The sequence below is a fragment of the Esox lucius genome, chromosome 1, assembly GCF_011004845.1.
Source record: "Esox lucius isolate fEsoLuc1 chromosome 1, fEsoLuc1.pri, whole genome shotgun sequence".
Taxonomy (NCBI): domain Eukaryota; kingdom Metazoa; phylum Chordata; class Actinopteri; order Esociformes; family Esocidae; genus Esox; species Esox lucius.
The window spans coordinates 28,524,657-28,546,612 of NC_047569.1; the positions used below are offsets into that span (position 1 = coordinate 28,524,657).

General features: G+C 44.3%; 3 protein-coding genes across 3 annotated transcripts; all 3 read right to left on the minus strand.

The window, feature by feature from the left end:
* Positions 1 to 26: 26 nt before the first annotated feature.
* On the minus strand, positions 27 to 10,492 carry bace1 (beta-secretase 1). The gene is made up of 9 exons (XM_013138025.4): positions 9,518 to 10,492; positions 5,315 to 5,403; positions 2,917 to 3,133; positions 2,384 to 2,521; positions 2,043 to 2,177; positions 1,676 to 1,777; positions 1,293 to 1,442; positions 484 to 655; positions 27 to 387 (listed from the first exon to the last, which is right to left on the minus strand). Exons 1-9 carry the CDS (start codon positions 9,830 to 9,832, stop codon positions 143 to 145), a joined length of 1,563 nt encoding a protein of 520 aa, XP_012993479.1. The 5' UTR covers positions 9,833 to 10,492; the 3' UTR covers positions 27 to 142.
* Positions 10,493 to 10,677: 185 nt separating this feature from the next.
* LOC105011311 (T-box transcription factor TBX1) lies at positions 10,678 to 17,418 on the minus strand. Its single transcript, XM_010871243.5, has 8 exons — positions 17,070 to 17,418; positions 16,810 to 16,978; positions 16,582 to 16,683; positions 14,755 to 14,926; positions 14,503 to 14,658; positions 14,060 to 14,127; positions 11,314 to 11,432; positions 10,678 to 11,139 (listed from the first exon to the last, which is right to left on the minus strand). The coding sequence occupies exons 1-8, from the start codon at positions 17,077 to 17,079 to the stop codon at positions 10,946 to 10,948; spliced, it is 990 nt and encodes a 329-aa protein (XP_010869545.3). The 5' UTR covers positions 17,080 to 17,418; the 3' UTR covers positions 10,678 to 10,945.
* A 1,246-nt stretch (positions 17,419 to 18,664) lies between these two features.
* On the minus strand, positions 18,665 to 21,100 carry apoa1b (apolipoprotein A-Ib). The gene is made up of 4 exons (XM_010870955.2): positions 21,048 to 21,100; positions 20,112 to 20,163; positions 19,751 to 19,895; positions 18,665 to 19,596 (listed from the first exon to the last, which is right to left on the minus strand). The coding sequence occupies exons 2-4, from the start codon at positions 20,152 to 20,154 to the stop codon at positions 19,002 to 19,004; spliced, it is 783 nt and encodes a 260-aa protein (XP_010869257.1). The 5' UTR covers positions 20,155 to 20,163; positions 21,048 to 21,100; the 3' UTR covers positions 18,665 to 19,001.
* Positions 21,101 to 21,956: the final 856 nt, after the last annotated feature.

The window sequence follows — 21,956 nt, forward strand, 5'->3', positions numbered from 1 at the left end:
TAACCAAAACCGGCCCCCCGTTAACCTGTTGGAGACCGATTCAATGAGGCCGACGCCCGGCGTGATGCCACATTACTAAGCACCCGCCCCGTCTTCATTTCTGCTGGTGGGCCGGCCCTCCGCCGCGGGCTCTGCGCCGCTATCATTTGAGGAGGGAGATGTCGTCGGCGAAGTCGCCGGCGCCTCGCGGACGGAGGCAGTGGGCAACGCGCCACTGGCACACCATGAGACAGAGCGGCAGCATGAAGAGGGCACAGATGCCCGCCATGACGTAGGCGATGGTCATGAGGGTGGACTCGTCGGTCTGCGGGATGTTGTAGCCGCAGTCCTCCAGGTCCGCGCCGTGGTAGGGCCCCTCGGCGGACGCGGTGCGGAACTCGTCGTGCACTGAGGACACACACAGATCAGCGTGACGCAGGAAAACACACACGCGCACACATTCATAACACCCCCCCCCCGACCCCCCCCCCCCCGTGCCCTCACCGTGGCAGGTGCTGACGGCGAATCCGATGCGCTTCTTCTGGCGATCGAACACAACATAGAAGCCCTCCATGATGACGGCGCCCATGACTGTGCCGGTGCTGGACTGGGACACGGCAAACTTATAGCAGTCCTCCTGGGCCGACGCCACATCCTCCACTGGGCGCAGGTATTGCTGCAGGGAGGGGTGGGTTACAAGCCAGAACAGATATATGCAGCATATATGCAGATAATTGACGGCACCTAGACACTGTTTTGGGGTTGTCTGTGCAGTTTTGGGGTTTGGCCGGGCTTTCTGGTAAGCAAGTTTAAGTGAGGAAAATAGTGTAATAATGTTAGTGTAATAATTAGACTGTCATTACTGGCCCATTACTTGCTGATACAGACTGGTGTTACCGTGTAGATGTGAATTAACCTAGCCAGCCAGTCTGCTAAAGCATTGTGTTTTTGGTGATATAATTCTAAATAGATTTGTTCAATTAATTTCTCATTGCTTGCTAACTTATTATAACAAAAAAATGTAGAAAAATGTCTGAACATATACTGTTGTCATATAGTTTCATTATTTAACAATGTATATCATAGGAAAGTGTAGGTTTGGATGGATTGCACCTTTAAAGTGAAAGCAGGTCAAGTCATTATCACATTGACTTGATTAATTAACAAACAGACAGAAGAGTAGACAGATAGGCAGGCAGACAAACAGACAAAAATACATGTAAACAGTCAAACAAATGGAAAGGCATACAAACAGGCAGAAAGAAGTACAGGAAGACAGGCAGCCAGACAGACGTACAGGCAGACAGTGTTACCTGTGGAAGGATTGAGATGCGGAAGGACTGGTTCCGGTTTTCACTCATCAAATAGAGGGAGATGACAGGAAAGATGTGCCAGGGGGTGGTACCAGCCTGCCAACACACCAACTGCTCACCCAACCAGAACCCAGAGGGAAACTGCTCTGTCTGACAGGGAGAGATGGTGTGTGTGTGTCGGTTTGTGTGTGTGTGTGTGGTTGTGAAAGAGATAGAGAAAGAACATTTGTCAATAACAGATGCCATAACCGTGAAACCCTTTGAAATATCACGCCTCAGCAACATGATCAAACATGACACCCACTGAACTGCCAGTTACAGAGGAGAGGTGATCGAAAACCGCGAGGCGCGAGGGAGGAGGGAACCTATGCAGAGCGACTCACAGAGGAGGCCGCCTCGATGGCCTTCACGGCTGCCTGGAACACCTTGCGCGGGAGCCGGAGGTTGGTGGTCCCGCTGTCCACGATGCTCTTATCGTAGTTGTACTGATGAGGACACAGTTGAAGAGGAGGAACCATTAGACACCTCTGCGTTCCATTCAACATTATTACACTCTCAGAGGGATAAAGGTCAGGCCGTCAGAGACATCTGGGCAGAAAGACGAATTACAGCCAGGGGGATATGTAATGGGAGGAGGACCTGATTGAAGGCTATTAATAAAATCCGATGTAATAAAAAATTTGATATAATTAATTTTATATTAAAATAATAAAATGTGGAATGTGTCATTAAAACTGCACGTTGTCTCACCTCTTTACAGTCCATGTTGAGATCCTGACCGTTGACCTCGATGCGCACAATGATGACCTCATAATACCACTCCCGGCGAATGGGTGTGTACCACAAGTCCCCGACATAGAGAGAAGGATCTACCCCTCCAATGATCTGAGAAGATCACCAGTATTACAGGTTTGGCAGGATCCAAACTATAAGCACACATTCCATTTCTTGACATGGATTCTGCAACTCAGATTATATCTAAACACAACACTCTTTTCTCACAAACATGCAGTTTCTGTGTAAATGCCTAAAAACCAAAAGCTTGTCTACATCTGTGCCCATCCCTTTATCTCATGCTCTGTCTCTCTCACCATACTGCCGCCCACAGTGGCACTGCCCAGGCTGTAGTTCTGGGTAAAGCCCGCTCCACACAGCTGCAGAGAGAACAGGTTGGGCACCGAGGTTTGTCGCACCAGGGAATCGAAGAAGGGCTCCAGCATCTCGTCAGGCTACACCGAGGAAAGAAAGACACATTAGAGTTGCATTCTGGGACTTCTGTGATAACTCCCATTTTGGGCTGTATGTGTAATATGTCGCTTATATTTCCTCTAAGAAAAATCCCTATCATACCTCAGTTATCCATGAACTTGCAAGTTTAAATTCGAGTGGTTGTGATGACATGGGGTGCAGACTGGCACATACAAGACAGAGCATATCATTTTCGGGGGGCCCTTTTTGGCTCAACAGCGCCACTTTTACAAGCAGAGGCCAAAAATCACATATTGTGCCTCTAATTGAAGACACAGTTTTGTTTTTAAAACAATGACACACTAAAACAATGACACACTAATTATGTGGTCGTTTTAGCCAGCTCATCGCGAAGATCCGCCCCATCCCCTCTCACTCGTGCGATGTCAGCGTAGGCGAGGCCCAGGATGCCCTCCCAGTTTGATCCGTTGATGAAGAAGCGGTCTGACTGGGTGATGGCAGCGATGTTGGCGCGGAGCGAGGCGTTGGGGCCATGTGGCACAGACACCAGGTCAGTGCCCAGCTCGCCCTCCCAGCGGCCCTGGGTGTAAGGAACATAGACACTCCGCCCGAGGTCCCGGTAAGAGTTGGACCTATGAACACATGAAGAGAAATGCATACGTATGAAGAGAGATGACTAGAATGGGAGAGATTCACGACGATGACATTTTCAATTAGATTATTATATCGTATAATATATGAGAGAGGGATAGTTTAATCAAATTCATTTTAGGTGAAGTTTTGCTAATAACTGGGTGTGCCATATCTTTACATCTGTACACATAAAATAAATCATATTAAAACAAAAAACAGAATTAAGTTACTTATTTATTTTTTATTATTGTTTCACTTTGTTTTCTATCTTCGGGGCTTATATTGTTGTGGTGATTTATCTAGACTGAATAGATGTACAGTATAAATGAAAAGTCTTGGTTCCATGTTCCATGTGCTGAAATGAAAGATCCCAAGAAAGTGCATAAAGAACCTATTTCTCACACATTTTGCCTATTAAATACATTTAAATGGTCTGATTTCTTTATAATCAATAATCAATAATCAAATGTATTTATAAAGCCCTTTTAACATCAGAAACTTCCATAAATACATTTAGAAAATGTTCTGAAACCCCAAAGAGCAAAAAACATTAACTCAATGAAATCAGATAAATATCCAGTATTTTGCTCACAACTGCTGTGTTTATATTTTATTAATGGTCAAGAGGACACCTATTGTTGATACATGACAAGTCATCTCTGTTTGGCTCAAAAAATGACCTTGCTGGATAACTTCGATGTGTTTATTTCACCTTAATGTCCATGAACACATTATTTACAGCATCTGCAATTCCTGTCCATTATTCAGTCTCATAGCAACACACTAGGAAATCAAATGCTCGTACATTCACCACTCTATGCTCCTCTGTGGATTTCCTAAGGACCAAGTGAAACCTAATAGCAGAATCTATGTCAGTGGATGCTAGTTTTGCACCAGTGATGCTTTTGGAGAGTAAAACAAAGTAATGGGAATTGCCCATTCCTAGGAGAGTTCTAGGAGAAAATGTTGTTCCTGAAAATGTCTTTGAATTAGATTTTTCCATCACTTGTTGGAGGTTTTCTCCTGCTGAAAGATGTTTTTTTATTCCTTTTATCCCCTCAAATGAAGTTGAGCCATTCCTTTCGGTCCGGGAAGTACCGCAACGCAGCTTTGGCAATTTAGGCTCGCAACAGGTAAATTCAGATAGTGAGGCTACTTCTTCCATCTGGATCCTGGTATTCTCCACTGGGATGCCCTCTCTCCAATGCCATTTGGGGGCAGAGTCACTGGCTTGCTGTTGTCTCCCTGTTGCGCCCCTTGAGTAATGGGAGTGAACTCTGCTGGCGATACTCTGCCCTCATTCAGGGTCAATGCGGCTGGTTGGTGTCCCTTTGGTTGATGCTTGGCAATGTGGGTGGATTGACTTTCTGCCTGTTGGGCCCTGTCTGGAACCTCCCCCGGATAGGGCCACAGTGTCACCGGTCCAAACCCGTCTCAGTCCCAAGGTCTTATGCTGTTATATTATTGTGCCAAGGGTGTAGGGTCAGTTCTCCTCCTCCATTGTAAATTCTTGTAAATCTAAGGAATGTGCTCTCTAAATTTTCCTTCTTTCCTGCTCCGTTTAAACATAGGAGGACATGGGGTCTTGGCCCACACCTCCAGAGTACCAGGCTCAAAAGACGTGTTGCTGTCCTTGTCCTCCTGGTTATGTTGCAGATCAAGACGATACCTGACGATTCCAGCTGCCACTCTGATGAACTAACCCCCCCTCCGGGTTGTACCTGTCCTTGTCGATCTGGTCATGCTTCTGACCTGGATTAGTTTCTATGCATGCAGGCTGGACATAGCCTGCATCCATTTCTCAATTATTTCAATTTGTACTCTTAAAATGTTCACCCTGCACAGCCAGAAGAGGACTGGTCCGCCCTCCAATCCTGGTTCCTCTCTAGGTTTCTTCCCAAATTTCGGCCCCTTTTAAGGAGTTTTTCTTGCCACTGTGCTTCAACACTGCTGTTGCTTGCTCCTTGAGGTTTCAGGCTGGGTGTTTTGCAAAAGCACTTTGTGACAACTGCTGATGTAAAAAGGGCTTTCTGAATAAATTTGATTGATTAAATAAATGTTATATGAATCTAATCAAATGAATTGTACAATTTGGGGGCAAAACAACATTCACAACATGGAAGATGTTTTCCAGTGTGGAGGGCGTTCACTGTGATGTAACTGAACCAGGTGGTACTCACAGTGAGCGGTGGTAGTATCTGCGGAGGAAAGGGTGAGCAGCAGCCCCAACGGCAAAGTTACTGCTGCCAGTGTCCACCAGGATATTCAGCTGAATCACAAAAACACAACATAGAGGTGGCATTACTTAGCCACCATCACTGGTTTCGTGACTGTGTACTGACAGGCATTTATTTTGCATATTTTCTGTATACATGGTGGTATATATTGTGTGTGTTAGCGTATTTCAGTATGTGTGAGTGTTAGTGTATGTGTGTTTTAGTGTGTGTGTGTGTGTGTCTCATGCTTTTTTGTTCCAGCGTAAAAGGACAGAATGCATTGATGTATAAACTAATACTTACTATGTGGTTTCACACTCTTGGTTCTCAGCTAACCAGGATACAGCCCTGCCTATTCATAAAATTATTCAATGCAACTAAAATCATTTATTTCAGTCAATCTGAGTCTCTTTCTCCCCTCACACTGTCTCTCCTCTCCTTCCTTTCTCCTCCCGCTCTCTATCCATCTTCTCCTTCCTTTCTCCTCCCGCTCTCTGTCCCTCCTCTCCTTCCTTTCTCCTTCCTTTCTCCTTCCTTTTCAGCTCACTCTCTGTCTAAAACCACAAGTTCTTTCCAATCTCTCTCCCCCCAGTCTTTAACACTCTGTCTTGCCCTCTTTCTCCCACTCTCTCATTTTCTCTCTCACTCTTCCTCTCTCTCTGGTTCTCTCTTTTCCTGGCGTTGTCTTTATTGTGGTGTTATGTGATGGTTTCTCTTGCTCCAAATGTCCTTGTCTTCCTCCTTCCCTTCTATATATCCCTGGGCTGTTCTCAGGTTGCCCAGTCTCTCTCTTCTGTCTCCCTCGCAATCCCCCTCTCTCCTGTCTCTTTCAATCCCTCTTTGTGTGTAAGTATCACATTTTGTGCAGTCAGTGAGTCAGTCAGGCAGCCAGCCATCTTGTGTCTCCAATGGCCAGCTGAACCCTGATCAATAATAGATCTGCTCCTGAAATATCCTGCATTGGCAACAGCTAATATGGATACTAAATATAATACTGAATACCATTTTGTAGGTTCCCGCTTTTAGCACATCTGAGTCTAACAATCAGCTGGCTAATAACCTAAATTGTGGGCAGGGCTCCAAACAAAAAAATCAATTAAGGAGCCATTGGCTCCTATAGGGGAAAAAAAAAAGAGCCACATAACAATGCACTTACTTTTATTCACCTTGTTGTGTGCATGTCTCTCCTCTTCCGACTTATATATACAGTCAAATTACATTTTTCTACGCAGAATCTAAGCCAGTGTCACTGCCACTGACCATGATTATGTCCATATCACTTGGCCACTGAGTGTAGTTTGGCCGTCATAAATAATGCATACAAAATTAATACAGCAGAGGAATAAATAATCACAACATAATACAGCGCATGAACTGGAGATTATATCATCATGAACCGAACCGTAGCCTACTCGCCTCACAGGCCTGAAAAATGTGAAACTATCCATATAACAGAACTATCCAAAAAAAAAAAAAAATAAATAAATAAATATATATATATATATATAGCCTAATCTGTAGGAAATGTGCATTTCTCTCTTGCGCGTTCAGGCTATCGTCAACCTAATCTTTGCAGCCGACAGAAAACACTTGTTTATTAATAAACAATTAAAATGTCTCATTGCAAACCATAGACAATAGCATATAAGAGGCGCAAACAGAGCGGAAATTGCAGGCGTGGCTCGAAATGGCTGTTATTTCAAATAGAGCATATTTTAAACTAATCGGTTAACCGGTTTCAACCAGCTAATGAGGCTTGGCGGTCGGTCAAGAACATTTTAAGTTTTCGCCATAGTGGAAGGGGGCCAGACTATGTACAAATGAATGACGTTAAAAAAACAAATGAAGCGGGCTACTGGTTATAAAACATGCACGTAGGATGCAAATTTTACAATCAAAGGGAGTAAATTTGTATTGTCGCCAATGGCGACCTTGGCAGAAATTTCACTCGCAAATAAATATATTTGGTCGCAAATGCGACCATTTTAGTTGCAGTTTGGAGCCCTGGTGGGGTAGTTATACCTGGTGTGGGACCGAAAGAGCTTAGCTCTCCAGGAACAGCGTCAGGGGTTAAAACCAAAGAGAGGGAAGCCCCCCAGGAACAGGGTTAGAAGTTGAGGTCTACAGGAGGGTAGCTCTCCAGGAACAGGGTTAGAAGTTGAGGTCTACAGGAGGGTAGCTCTCCAGGAACAGGGTTAGAAGTTGAGGTCTACAGGATGGTAGCTCTCCAGGAACAGGGTTAGAAGTTGAGGTCTACAGGAGGGTAGCTCTCCAGGAACAGGGTTAGAAGTTGAGGTCTACAGGAGGGTAGCTCTCCAGGAACAGGGTTAGAAGTTGAGGTCTAGAGGAGTGTAGCTCTCCGGGAACAGGGTCAGGAGTTAAAACTAAGCTTTCTAACTTCTGTGCCGATCACCACAACACATTTACTTCCATCAATCACAGTTGATGGGAGTATGACCCAATTATTGCTTGTTATGATTTTAAATATGATTTGAAATAATCATCCCAACTAAATTAGTTTGTACGATAGAACGTTTTTCAACTTTAAACTGCACAAATTCTCCCTCAGTCAGCCTGTTGGGCTGCTGTCTTCCTGTCTGTGTTGTGCTCTCGATGGAGCGGGTATATTTTAATGAGGAATACGCTGACTCTTCAGGATTGATCTGTCCTGCCCGCATCCTGCTTCCTTTCACACACACCACCTGAGACCCCTGGCCGGTGGTGTGTGCTGGTCCTGGCACACACACACTCAGACACACACACACACACCTCGGATCTGCTCTGACCCTGCTCCACTTCCTTTAGCTAGCAGTAGGACACAGTTCTTGTCTTGTAGAAGATACAGAATTACGCCAGGGACAGGAATTATCAGATGTCTCCGAGTACAAATGCTGATCTACGATTCTGTCAGACTTTTAGATCAGATTTAATGGACTGTTGGAACCTGATCCCAGATCTGCACGGGTACTCTGAGCCGCTTGATACAGCACCTTTATTGTTTAGTTTGTGCTGAAACCAGGAGTACATCTGTTGCTCGGACATCACGTCTGCATCTTAATAGCATTCTGGTTCAGTAGACAACTCAGCTCGACAGGATTTTGTTCCAACTAGCAACCTAAAGGTTAAATCTACAACATTATGTGCCTGTGGCATTCAAGGACCAGGGCTGGGTACCCCAGCTGGGGTTATGTGAACATTAGTACAGTTTCTGGGCCAGGACCAGGTCAGGAACCATGTCAGGGACTAGAACAGGGACCAGGGCAGGGACCAGGAAAGGGACTAGGACAGGGACAAGGGCAGGGAACAGGGCAGGTACCAGGACAGGGACCAGGACCAGGGCAGGGACCAGGACAGAGAACAGGACATGGAACAGGGCAGGGACCATGACCAGGACAGGGACCATGGCAGGGCACAAGACCAGGACAGGGACCAGGACAGAGAATAGGACAGGGAACAGGGCAGGGACCATGACCAGGACAGAGACCATGGCAGGGAACAGGACCAGGACAGGGACCAGGACAGAGAATTGGCTCTGCCTCATTAATCCCTGTCCTGTACCCCGCAGCTACCCAGCTGCACCCCATTGGCACTTCTTTTTCCCCTTTCTCTTTACTCTCTCTCATCTCTCCCCCTCTCTCCCTCTTTCTCCTACTTTCTCTCTGCAGAATGGCTTCATTCTCTCCCTTCCTCCTTCTTTAACATGCAAGCACACACACACACACATGCACACACACGCACATGCAACGCCACACACGTATATATATATATATATATATATATATATATATATATATATCTTGTATCTTGTTCTTCTTCACCATCTGCCATTTTAGAAGCCTTGGCACCGATCATTCTCCAGAGATTTTACATTTACTATTCTGAAGACTAGTGTGCCTTCTCTCAAAATGTTGTTTTAAACCGTTGTCTTCTGTGTGTTTATGTATTTTTTACTTAAATTATCGTAAATGTTTTCTCTTTAGTAAATTACTATTTAATTTTACACTAGTTTTGGCATTCCCAACAACAGTTTCCCATGCCAATAAAGCCCCTTTTGAAAAATTAAATAGTAATTTGAACTAAATTTAATAGAGAGAGAAGAGAGGAATGTTTTTATTATATAAATAAAGCCCTATAAAGCCCTAAGAACTTTAATTGAGAGATAGTCACCTTCTGTGGTGGTGAACCAACTGCCATCTCCACGTAGTATCCCTGTCCAGATTTCCCACGGAGGTTGTCAATCATGTCCACGAAATTTATGCCACCTACTGCCCTGCGCCTCCGCGCCGCCCTTGAGGAGCGCAGCCGACCCACGGGCGGGGGTTGGGGTTCCGAGAGAGGGCCCTGCCGCAATGGGAAGCGGATAGCCAGCGAGCCGGAGCTGTTCGGTTCAACTTTCCCGTCGTTTGTGCCAAAGCTAACACCTACTAACAGGCCGACAAGTGTCCATAAAAATACAATCCACTGCGGACAGAGTGCCTCCATTTTGAAATATTATTTAATACTCTATATTTTAAACGCTTATCCCTTTGCTTTCAGTTTGATATTATTGTAAATGCAGCATAATTGTTCTTCATAGCACCTAAATCAAACGCCGATGCTGCGCAAATTTAGAATTGCAGCCATAATGCAATAGGACTAGTGTTAAAATCGTTTTTGAAAGAAGACATCGATATCCCCTTGATTTAAAGATCTGTCCGTGTTTGTAGCTGGTGTCATATCTAGCGCTTCGCTTTCGTGACCATAAATATTGACCTAGCCTTATAGGAAAATAACAATATCATGAGTCTTAGAAAAACGATAGAAATATCCATTTGCCAATAGTCTGTAGGCAAAAATTAATAAAATCGAACTCAGTTTAATGAAATCAACAAATGCGCAAATAGGCCTATTATAAACTAGGCTACAGAACAGGTTGTTCATGCGTCAAAATTATGTGGTCCCAACACAAATCATCCCGAGTCCCGTTAGACAGTCGATCATCGTTCTAGCAAACGGCCAAAAACCAGTCAAAAAGGCCACCATAATCCGCATCTCTCCTCCCCGTGCATTCTTTCCGCTACCTACCCAGATTCACCCTGCTACCTTCCCTGTTTCACCCGCCTTCTCCATCAATCCCGCATCCTCTAGTAAACCCAGCGAGCATCACCCAACTCAATCTGAAATTAGGGGCATTGTGGGTATTGTAGTTTTTCTTTTTAATCGTGTTTTATATATGTAGAAGAAAATAGCTTATATTATAGAAGAAAAGCCTATATCAAAACGTTGACTAAAATAAATAAGGACATTTTTTTAAGTACCTTTATTTATATTTTTATATTTTTCTGCACTGAGCCATTCATATCCATATACTTCTTTACAAAAAGTGACATTTAAAATCAAAAGCTCAAGACGAATCCACTGAAGAAAGTAGGATAAATGATTGACCTCACAAAAGAACATGTTCATTTAGATAGTAAGAAATCATGAGAAAGAGAGAACTGGATATCACACTCGCTTTCCTTACTCTTTGTCTCCTTAGGAGTGTGCATTTGAAACCTTCCCAGTGAGTCTCACGTTGAAGGAGAATGTGGACTGCGAAGATCTGTAGTAATGGAACTATGGAAGAAATGGAAGTCTATCAGACATGCTTGGACATTCCCAGAGGGTGGGAAAGGGGATGAAAGTCGAGGATGGAAAAAGATTATTCTCCGCCTCCTTTTTGTCACTGCTACTGCTGGTGTCTTGCCTGCCATGCTGAACCGGGTCACAGTAATTTGCTGACAGGGAGACGCCATTGGGATCTTCTTCTCCTACAAAGGAACATGGAAATTAAGAGTAATAAAGTAATAAAGCAGTTTAATGTCACCGATAAACATAAGCGTCCATTATGAAACATCAAGAGACACGTTGGAGGCTGTGTGTTTCCCAGGCCCTGTGGGATACGGACACGTGTTTTCAGGGGGAAGGACAGTGGGGGTACTGACTTGATAGAGCCTTCTGGTTCTCTGTTGGCTGCTCTCCCAGCCCACTGCCAGGCTCATGTCTGCCATCCTGTGGCTGCCAGGTGGATTGGGATAGAGGCATCGACCTGGTGTTGCCTGCCCTGAATGAAAACAACAGATCACGGCCAGGTCATAACTACAAAAACTATCAGCCAGTGTCTACAGATTCAATATAGGTTTCCAACAACCAGGAATCTAATCTGACTTTGTTAAGCCTAACTGGGTGTATACTGGATTCATGGGATTCATATTTGCAGGCCAGAGTTTCTTAATTTCGTCATCCTGTTTTTGCAGGACTTGTAAAATTAACCAAAACACAACAACACAAATGTTCCAAAGGGGTTTCCTGCTGTAGCTAATTGGCTCAAATGTAAATAACTGCCCAGTGTGTATACACGATATACACTCACCTAAAGGATTATTAGGAACACCATACTAATACTGTGTTTGACCCCCTTTCGCCTTCAGAACTGCCTTTAATTCTATGTGGCATTGATTCAACAAGGTGCTGAAAGCATTCTTTAGAAATGTTGGCCCATATTGATAGGATAACATCTTGCAGTTGATGGAGATTTGTGGGATGCACATCCAGGGCACGAAGCTCCCGTTCCACCACATCCCAAAGATGCTCTATTGGGTTGAGATCTGGTGACTGTGGGGGCCATTTCAGTACAGTGAACTCATTGTCATGTTCAAACCAATTTGAAATGATTCGAGCTTTGTGACATGGTGCATTATCCTGCTGGAAGTAGCCATCAGAGGATGGGTACATGGTGGTCATAAATGGATGGACATGGTCAGAAACAATGCTCAGGTAGGCCGTGGCATTTAAACGATGCCCAATTGGCACTAAGGGGCCTAAAGTGTGCCAAGAAAACATCCCCCACACCATTACACCACCACCTATACAGTGGTAACAAGGCATGATGGATCCATGTTCTCATTCTGTTTATGCCAAATTCTGACTCTACCATCTGAATGTCTCAACAGAAATCGAGACTCATCAGACCAGGCAACATTCTTCCATTCTGCAACTGTCCAATTTTGGTGAGCTCGTGCAAATTGTAGCCTCTTTTTCCTATTTGTAGTGGAGATGAGTGGTACCCGGTGGGGTCTTCTGCTGTTGTAGCCCATCCGCCTCAAGGTTGTGTGTGTTGTGGCTTCACAAATGCTTTGCTGCATACCTCGGTTGTAACGAGTGGTTATTTCAGTCAAAGTTGCTCTTCTATCAGCTTGAATCAGTCGGCCCATTCTCCTCTGACCTCTAGCATCAACAAGGCATTTTCGCCCACAGGACTGCCGCATACTGGATGTTTTTCCCTTTTCACACCATTCTTTGTAAACCCTAGTTGTGCGTGAAAATCCCAGTAACTGAGCAGATTGTGAAATACTCAGACTGGCCCGTCTGGCACCAACAACCATGCCACGCTCAAAATTGCTTAAATCACCTTTCTTTCCCATTCTGAGATTGTCTTGACCAGGACCACACCCCTAAATGCATTGAAGCAACTGCCATGTGATTGGTTGATTAGATAATTGCATTAATGAGAAATTGAACAGGTGTTCCTAATAATCCTTTAGGTGAGTGTACACTACCATTCAAAAGTTTTGGGCAACCTTTTTGTCCATCAAAATAACATAAAATTGATCAGAAATATAGTGTAGACATTGTTAAAGATTATTCTAGCTGGAAACTGAAGATTTTCAATAGAATATCTACACAGAGGCCAATTATCAGCAACAATCACTCCTGTGTTCCAATGGCACATTGTGTTTGCTAATCCAAGTTTATCATTTTGAAAGGCTAATTGATTAGAAAACTATTTTGCGACTATGTTAGCACTGCTGAAAACTGTTGTGCTGATTGAAGAAGCAATAATACTGAACTTCTTTAGACTAGTTTAGTATCTTCAGCATTTGTGGGTTCAATTACAGGCTCAAAATGGCAGGAAAAAAATAACTTTCTTCTAGAACTCGTCAGTCTATACTTGTTCTGAGAAATTAAGTCTATTCCATCCAATAAATTGAAACTGAAGGTCTCTTACAATGTTGTGAGACCTGTGTAAATATTCCATTGAAAATCAGCCATTTCCAGCTACAAGAGTCATTGTATTTCTGATCAATTGGATGTTATTTTAATGGACAAATAAATTTTTTTCCTGGGACATTTCTAAGTGACCCTAAACTTTTGAATGGTAGTGTTACTCAAAATAACATGTATTTATATGATTTGAATAGTTTTCTTTCTAGAAAAAAAAAATATTTTCAATGTTGAAATGGCCTGTGGGTGTTCCAAAAACAGAATGACTGGGAGGATAATCATCATTATGTATGAATGCAAGTAGGTAGGTGACTGGCCAGCTCCTCCTTCTCAAGCCCCATGATTGGCCAGCTCCTCCTTCTCAAGCCCCATGATTGGCCAGCTCATCTTTCTCTAGATCCATGATTGGGAATGTAATCCTTACCCAGCCCCATGAGGCCAGTTTATCCAAATTAGTGAATATGTCCAATGACAACATGGAATTATTTTCAACCTGAAATAACTCAAACGAGCAGAAAAATCTATTTATGAATAGATTTAAAAAATTTAAAAAATCTCAAAGCAAAGCACAAATTGTAAAGAGAGACACTTGCAGACATGCTAACGAAACCTCAGCACACACACTCTTTTTGGCTACCTACCTAAATATTCATGAAATTCTACACAGAAAATGTTTCTTTGTTTTACCACTCGTCAGGATCAGTAGTTCGGAAGCCCTTGGCAAAGGGGTTACTGGCTATCTTCAATTGTGTGATCTGACAGACAGACAGAGAGAGAGAAAGAGAGAGAGAGAGAGAGAGAGAGTTCAACGCAAAACCACAAATAATGCATGCAGAGTTGAAGTGGGACTATCCAGAAAAAAACTGTTAAATTTCCCATCCATTAAAGGGAAAAGGAAACTTCTTTCAACATTCAATATCTGTCAAAATGAATAATTTGGAATGTTTTGGAATGAAACATTTGCATTCAGTACAGTAGGCCAATATCAATATTAAACAGGTGTTGTGAAAACAATTAAGTTCTGTATTTAAAGTAGGGATGCCTTGAAAAAAGTCACTATGAAGTTGTTCTATGGTTTAGAAAGGTTTGGGAACCACTATCCTAAAATACAACCCGGCTCATTACAATACCCTGTGGTTCTGGTAGGCAGTGACGGCTATGAACCGCGTTTCAGGAAAGGAGAATGTGCAGAAGTTCCGGTGGGCATGAAGCTGGCTGTCCTGTCGCGGGTCCACGTAAACCACATGGAATCGAGGCTGGTAGCGGTGCATGGAGTTCAGAATCATCTGAGAAACACAGACAATTCAAAAGACAAGTACATGAGTGCTAACTCTAAGAAATATCCATCCGTGTGTTTGAGTGCACGCGCGCATGTGTCTCACGTGTCCGTTGTCATCCAGCAGATTGTTGGTCAGTTTGAGTGCGTCGAAGGAGACGGTCTGTTTCATCCACTGGGAGCCTTTGGCCGGGGAGTCTGGGTGGAAGTGCATCCTCCCTGGGGTAGCCACATCTGCCCGAGCCGCCACCAACCAAGAGGAACTGTGGAAGGCATATCTATACAGACGACGGCCGAGACACTGTTCTGTTGAATCATGTAGAGGCCGGCTGCTTGTGCTGTCAGTGTCCTACTGTCTTTTTCTTGTACATAGAAATTGTATAATAAAACGAAAAAGAACCAGGCAAGCCTAGTTCGGCCGACCCGCGATTAGAAGGAATGAATGTTGTTGCCCTCGCTGGATTCAAACTGGGATCTTCTATCTGACAGGTTGTGTCTGGAACCACTACACCATACGTGTCCAGTGTTCAGCATTGTTAAACCCGAAACTCAACGGTTCTCGAAACTACTTCCCTACATTAGCTAACATCCAAACCAACAACAGGTATAACAAGGTTGATACCCTACATTCAACGCGTTATATTAGAAAGAGGTTACTGTGGGGACCGATTAGGACATACTGCCTCATCATAAAATTGTGTCTCGACATTTGATCATTTAGTCACGCATTAACATCACACCAAGTTTGAATATTTTGCTAGACACCATTAAGTATTGTGTTGAACTGACTAACGTTTCTTATTAAGTTTACTTCCACCACAAATCGAATTTATGAACTGTATGGTTTTTGCCACCGGACGTTTTAACAACTTTGCCAATAGGCCTATATCTACTTACTACTTGGAATAGTCATAAGAACTGAGCAATGGCAAGCGAGATTGAAAATGAAATTTACACAGCCAAAGCTATTTCATTTCATGGCACAACAATGTTTGTTTTTCTTTCATTCCTGAATGACATTGATACAATAACTATCAATATAGGTTAGGATAACAGATTTTTCGTCAAGTGAAAAGATGAGCGAATCGTGGAAACCCCTCTTTTACTGCACAAGGGGTTGTGATCTATATCACCCCAAAAAAGCATGCACGGATGCATACTTCTGAAATCCACCAGAAATAGTTGCCATATAACAGTTTTATTTTAGGCTTTCTATATAACATAGCTACTGAAGCTTGAAGCCAGTGAGGTTTATGTCCATCCTGAACAAATCCTAATGCATAGTTTGTTCTGTCAGATGCAAGGATCAAACACCTGTCGCCCACATGGTAGTCCAAGTATCTAACCACTACACTATTTAACCAGAGGTAGTCAGTCGGGCACTCACTAAGAGACATTCGCTCTTCTTGGCCGGCTCTGCTTACGTGGTCCAGCAAAAATGACTCTTTGTGACCAATGTTAAGAGATTGACTGTATAACTCTGAATTACAAAAAAATACAGTGTTTCTTTTATTTTTGAAGATACTTAGCTATAGTCTAATACCTGTCCATGCCCTGGACAAGAACACATTATAACCTTCACAGTAGAGAGAGTAGTTTATTTCTACTTATTCCCTTTTTTTCTTGGCTATTCCTGTGGTATTGTACTTATTACATATGTACTTATAAAACATATTTTGGTACCTATATGTCATCTAATATTCTGTTGACTAAGTTCTCAAATATTATAAAATGTAAAAAATAATATATATATATAATGTAGGTTATCTTTTCCACATAGTTTTAATTAGGTTTATACTGATAAAGTTTCCCCGACCTGAGAAGGGATTCATGAAAAGATTTACTTTGTGATCCCGTGACCCCCTGCGACCCTTCGCCACCACTCCCAGTTCGGGAACCTCTGCAGCAGACTACAGTGCAAGTATGAACTCACCTGTATCTCTTGTCATCCACAGGGATGAAGTCCATGAGCAACACGTAGTCCGCTGCCGGGTCCATGCCAGAGATGTGTACCTGGAAGGTGGGGAACATTCTCCTACGCGCCGAACAACACAGGAAGGCAGGTGGCAGCAGGGGATGTGATTAGTTCACCCACTCTGAGTGTGTGTGTGTGTGTCAATGTGTGTGTCTCTGTGTCGGTGTCAGTAACTGCGGAACCCACCTGCCGGCCTTGGTGACGATCATCTCAGTACCAAGCTGGTCAAACTGTTGCCATAGGGCTTGCATCTCCAGCTGAACTTTGACCCCAGTGACCTGGGGAGCTTTGGCGCAGCTGGAACCCCTAGTCTCGGCACAGCGTGGCAAAGTGAGGGCGCGCCTCACCTGAGGAACTGGCAGAGCAAGGGGAAAAAACACATAAAAATCAGGGAAAGTCAGGAAGCAAACCGAGAATCAAAAAAGAATGCAGTGGCGCCCCCGTACCCCCATCCATTCTATACAGGTAATAGTCCAGATCTCTGGTGGGGGGCAGAGATTCTGATTGATGCTCTGTGAAATTCTCCCGGCTGGTTGTCGCTGTTTGCCTGGCCAGTCTGCTGTTCTCTTTACAGCAGTCCTCTTGATCAAAGCAAAGCTTTGTGGTTCGGGCCGTTCACAGTCCTCGGAGAGGCTGAGTGTTTCCTTCGTGTGGTTCAATGCTCATTGGCTTTATACCGGCTGGCCCTCTCAGGGGACTCCGGGTCCCTACCTCATCCATTACACAGTAATAAAGACATTGACATGCACAAATCAGAGACACACACACACAGACACGCACACACAATGAAACAGATCAAACAAATACACTCTGCTCCTTTCCAAAGGAAAGCCCAAACAAAGGAAAACATTTCTACCCCGCTTTTATGTACGTAAGAGATTATTATTGAGGTGCGCTTCTCTTTTCAGAAGTTGGTCATTAATTCCACCAGGTGCCTTCTGTTATTGAGTGAGGACAGACCTCAGTGACAAAAAGCCAGTGACGCTATTGACTGATTCAACATTTGGCTCTTCTACACATTTCAACACAGCGCTTATTGCAACCTTCAGCCTCAATCTATGTGCTGCCTTGATGGTCCAATATGATTGTTAACATAGTGGCCAAAGTTATTGATGTGCAGGATTTATTTCCACTCAAGATGCTCCTGTGTGTGTGTGTGTGTGTGTGTGTATAAGTGTGCGTCCGCGTGTCCGTCTGTCGTGTACGGTACTCTGCCCTGACTCTGTAATAGGACAGTGTTGATCAGTCTCGGCCTTAGGGGTGTGGACTGTGTCCTATTCATCTAACCCTTGATAATGAAAGTCTATTTGGTCACAGTCTGCCAATACAGTGACACGTGTTTTTATTACTTAATTACCTCATCCATCAACTCACAATGGCACCCAAATAACCCTCAAATCAGCTCTATATGGCCCCCAAATAACACTCAAATCAGCTCTATATGGCCCCCAAATAACACTCAAATCAACTCTATATGGCAGCAAAAACATTGACACATTGTGTTGGAACCTTCCCAGCCCAAATAGGGGAGGTTTAAAGAAATAGTTTCTTATTCACAAAAGTCCCATAATGCATCTTGTTATGTTTGTTTCATTGCATTTATGTTTGTTTCATTGTCATGTGTGTTAATTGGGGTTGCAGGTGAATGGGTCCTTCCTTGATTTGAGGGCAAGAAAAATAAGATCTAACTTTGAAACAAGCTGGACTTGTAACTCACATTTTAGTCATTTAGCAGATGATCATATCCAAAAGACCATTTTAGGCAGTCAGTTGTCTGCATGCAGTCAGTTGTCAGTAAAAGAACACAGTATGTGTAATTTGATTAAGGCTCTAAATTAGCGTAACAATCAGGGGAAGTCAGATCCCTCAAAACACCATAACATTTTCAGACGGAAGAGGACGAGATATACCGAACATGATGATTACTATTTTGTCTCTTGGCTAATGTTAAGTGTCTAGGCCAAAGTGTGCAGTATTTAAATGCCATTCCAAAGAAGGGAATCACACAGTGAATGTCAAACTCCGAAATGGTAATAGTATGAAACAGTCAGATGTTTATTGAGCTGTTTTTAAAGCACAGTGTTATGTTGGACAAGCAGCAACACAATAATATTCACACTTGATGTTTATAGTACAGTCAAGATTATGGACGCCCATTATTCTGCATACAGGTCCTCGGCACAATTAAAAACATTTAATACATGCAGCGGTGTGTGTTAGAGATAGGTGGGTAGGTGGGGGTGCGTTAAAGAGAGCGAGAGTCCTGCCATGCCAGTGCAGAGGAAGTGCACCAGTTTGGCGTCGCCGTGTTAGCTTGGTGGTGAGTGTGAAAGGGGACGGGAGTGAGAGAGAGGGGGTCAGGTGTATACAGGGCACGTTTATGCGGTGAAAGACTGTTTGATCTGCTCAAACAGAGCCTGGAACTTCTCCTTGAACTCCTCGGCTGCGGGCCCCACCTGGGTCTGGATTTTCTCGGGGGTGATGTTGTCGCGCACCTGTTTGACGGCCTTGAGCACCTGCTCCTTGTACTCATCGGCGTAGGGGGCGGCCATGGTCCTCAGCTCCTCCAGGCGCTCGGTCAGCTTGGTGCGGACGGCCTCCACGATCGGCATGAGCTTGGACTTGGTCTCCTCCACATTGGTGGCCACCTTGGTGCGCATCTCCTCAATCACGGGCTCCATCTTGATCTTGAAGGCCTCCATCTCGGCACGGCGCTTCTCCACGACCTCCTTGATGATGGGCTCCATCTTCTGGCGGTACTCCTCCATGTGCTTCTCCAGGACCTCCCTGAGCTCGGCGCGCTTGGGCTCCAGCTGGGTGCGCAGGCTATCCACATCCTTCATGATCTCTGCACGGACAGCGGCGGTGGCTTCGGTCAGCTGGGCGGCAAAGGCGTCGCTATAGGGGGCGGCGGTCTCGGAGGCGGTTTTGACGTACACCTGGAGGTTGTCAAGGCTCTTGGACAGTTGTGCTCTGGGGAGAGGGGGGGGGGGGTATTAGGTTAGATCCCTGCCAACGGTTCTGTTGTTTTACTCAACCCTTTGGAGTCACAGAATGCAGATTTGCACATGAACGAGTGGGTCAGTGAATCGGCGAATGGGAAGATTTGAGCGCACTGCGTCCTTACTTGTACTCTTTGTACTCTGTGTCGTCCAGAAGGTCGATGGACCTCTGTGCGGTCTCCTTCACCTGAGCCAAGTACACCGACACGGCTGCCCTCACATGCTCCAGCTGGGAGGGAGCATCTGCCTGCATAGGCAGGGCCTGGGTTCCTGGGTGGGGTGGGGGGGGGGTAGAGCGTCAGGCGGTAGTTGGGCTACAGAGGTGAATTATCGTAGCCTTTGAAACCGAATTTCATTTTTGAATCGTTTTACAAACCAGTACGTGGTAATCACACTAAGGCATTGAACATGTAATCAGTGCATGATAACATTGAAAATGTAAATAGTACATTCTAGCAGTTCTTTTGCAGGGCTTTGGATACTAACCTGCAACCAGCAGGATGGTCAACGCGAGAGCCAGGAATTTCATGATGGTGGACTTAAGGGGGAGAAAAGAGAAGAAACATGAAAATAATTACAGTGTGAACCCTAAACCATACGGAGAAAACCACAGATTTAAAGGTGACATTATTTCAACAGCAAATGAAGTGTTGCCAAACACTCCACCGCTAGACCCAAACCAGCCAACAATTCAAAGTCTGAATCTAAAGCAGCTTTCGTGTGCTAGTTAGAACTGGGAAACTCTGACATTTCCGTCTACTGATTAATAATGATTAACTACAGTGAGCTAGCATGTCGGAAAGTCTCAGAGCTCAAGCTGCTCTGTGAATTTATCACATGTCGTTCTCCATCGTGGGACTCCATCGTATTGGAGAAGCACGCGGTGGTGCATATCACCAAAGACAGGACAGTCCATGGTTCTCTTACATCGCCTGGGGGCATATGCCAGCCTATTATAAGGATCTCTAATCTGTTCAGATTATACAGAGCTAGGCAGAGTTATACAGTTCCTTTGGAGAGATTAGCCCTCCACTCCTAGCAACTAATCCCTAATCCCTCTGCTAATACAGACACATGGCTAGATCACTGTGAACCTGGACATGTGTCAAACCAGAAGCACGGATACGTTTTTGGCGTAGAAAGAGAAGGTAGTCACATCATTTTCTAAAATATTTGACCACAGTCTTAGTCACTTTTTCATCTCCCAGCCACCTCTTGCATAAAAAGTAGTGTTAAATAAAACCGCCCGCTAGAAATATTACCAAAGTGACAATTGCTGCCCTATGTTATTGCTGTCCTATGCAGTTTATATGAAAGTAGTAAAAATAAATGTTCCCGTTCTGTTTCTGTCAATCCTCTGCGTATGCAGACCAAATCCTTTGCCCCCGACCTGGCCCTCAGCTCTACCAATAAGGCTCTTACCTGGTTGGTGGTTGGTCGTTATGAGACTGGGGAGCAGGAGGCCAGCTTTGTGTTTTATAGCGCTGGAGGGGCGGCGGGGGGGCGGGGGGAGGTTGTGTCTCCGTGGACATGGACCTCAGCCCCACACCATATCGTAGGAGGAGTTGGGTACAATGGTCACATGCAGAGAGCATTTAGGAGTCAGCAAAGGAAAACTCTGTGGACACACATTCCCATACACACACACACACACACACACACTCTCAGACACACACAAACACACACACAGACACACTGTGTTTGATGTATATCTTCGATAATCATATGTTCTTAGTTCCATCTTGCTATCGCTTTCTCGTTCTTGCTTGGTTTTGTTTCGTTGTGTCTTTCTGAATGTCAGTCTTTGCTTATCGTGATACTATAACGTTCACTCAACTCAGTCACCTTTTTCTCAGAATGGCATGATTTTCACACTCATTACAACCAGCATGTGCTCAATGTCTGCCCAGGGCATTTGGCCTACGGGACAATGGCCATGCTCACCTGGCCTATCAGAGATGCTATCTCCTGTGGAATTACCATGAGACATGAAAGTCAGGCCAGACTGGAGCCAGGGAGACGGGCTAGACTGCAGGGGAGAGAGGTGACAGAGGCACCCTAATAATGAATTTCCGTCTTGATGCCACTAAAGTCCATTTGGGGAGGAACATTTGTTGGCCTCAAGCTAACTTGATATTGGTTCCCAACCTTGTTGGACTTAAATGAGAGAAACAATATTTACTTTAGCAGTTAAACACTATGATGCAAAAATAAATATTATTGTATGTTATTAGTTTCAGAAGTGGCAATACAGTTTCTTAGGAAACTATCTTATTGGTTTGCTATTGGTTTGCTCCATGGTTTAAACTGACAAGACTTATATCCGATTGT

Excerpts from the sequence above, each read along its gene's own strand:
- apoa1b (XM_010870955.2), bottom strand. The coding sequence starts at position 20,154 with ATGAAATTCCTGGCTCTCGCGTTGACCATCCTGCTGGTTGCAG. Across the intron at positions 19,896-20,111 it reads GACCATCCTGCTGGTTGCAG|GAACCCAGGCCCTGCCTATG; the intron begins GTTAGTATCCAA and ends CACCCCACCCAG. Across the intron at positions 19,597-19,750 it reads ACAGAGTACAAAGAGTACAA|AGCACAACTGTCCAAGAGCC; the intron begins GTAAGGACGCAG and ends CCCTCTCCCCAG.
- bace1 (XM_013138025.4), bottom strand. The coding sequence starts at position 9,832 with ATGGAGGCACTCTGTCCGCAGTGGATTGTATTTTTATGGACACTTGTC. Across the intron at positions 3,134-5,314 it reads AGATACTACCACCGCTCACT|GTCCAACTCTTACCGGGACC; the intron begins GTGAGTACCACC and ends ATGTGTTCATAG. Across the intron at positions 1,443-1,675 it reads CCATCGAGGCGGCCTCCTCT|ACAGAGCAGTTTCCCTCTGG; the intron begins GTGAGTCGCTCT and ends TCTCCCTGTCAG.
- LOC105011311 (XM_010871243.5), bottom strand. Across the intron at positions 16,684-16,809 it reads ATCGTCACCAAGGCCGGCAG|GAGAATGTTCCCCACCTTCC; the intron begins GTGGGTTCCGCA and ends TTCGGCGCGTAG. Across the intron at positions 11,433-14,059 it reads ACTACTGATCCTGACGAGTG|GGCAGGCAACACCAGGTCGA; the intron begins GTAAAACAAAGA and ends GTTTTCATTCAG.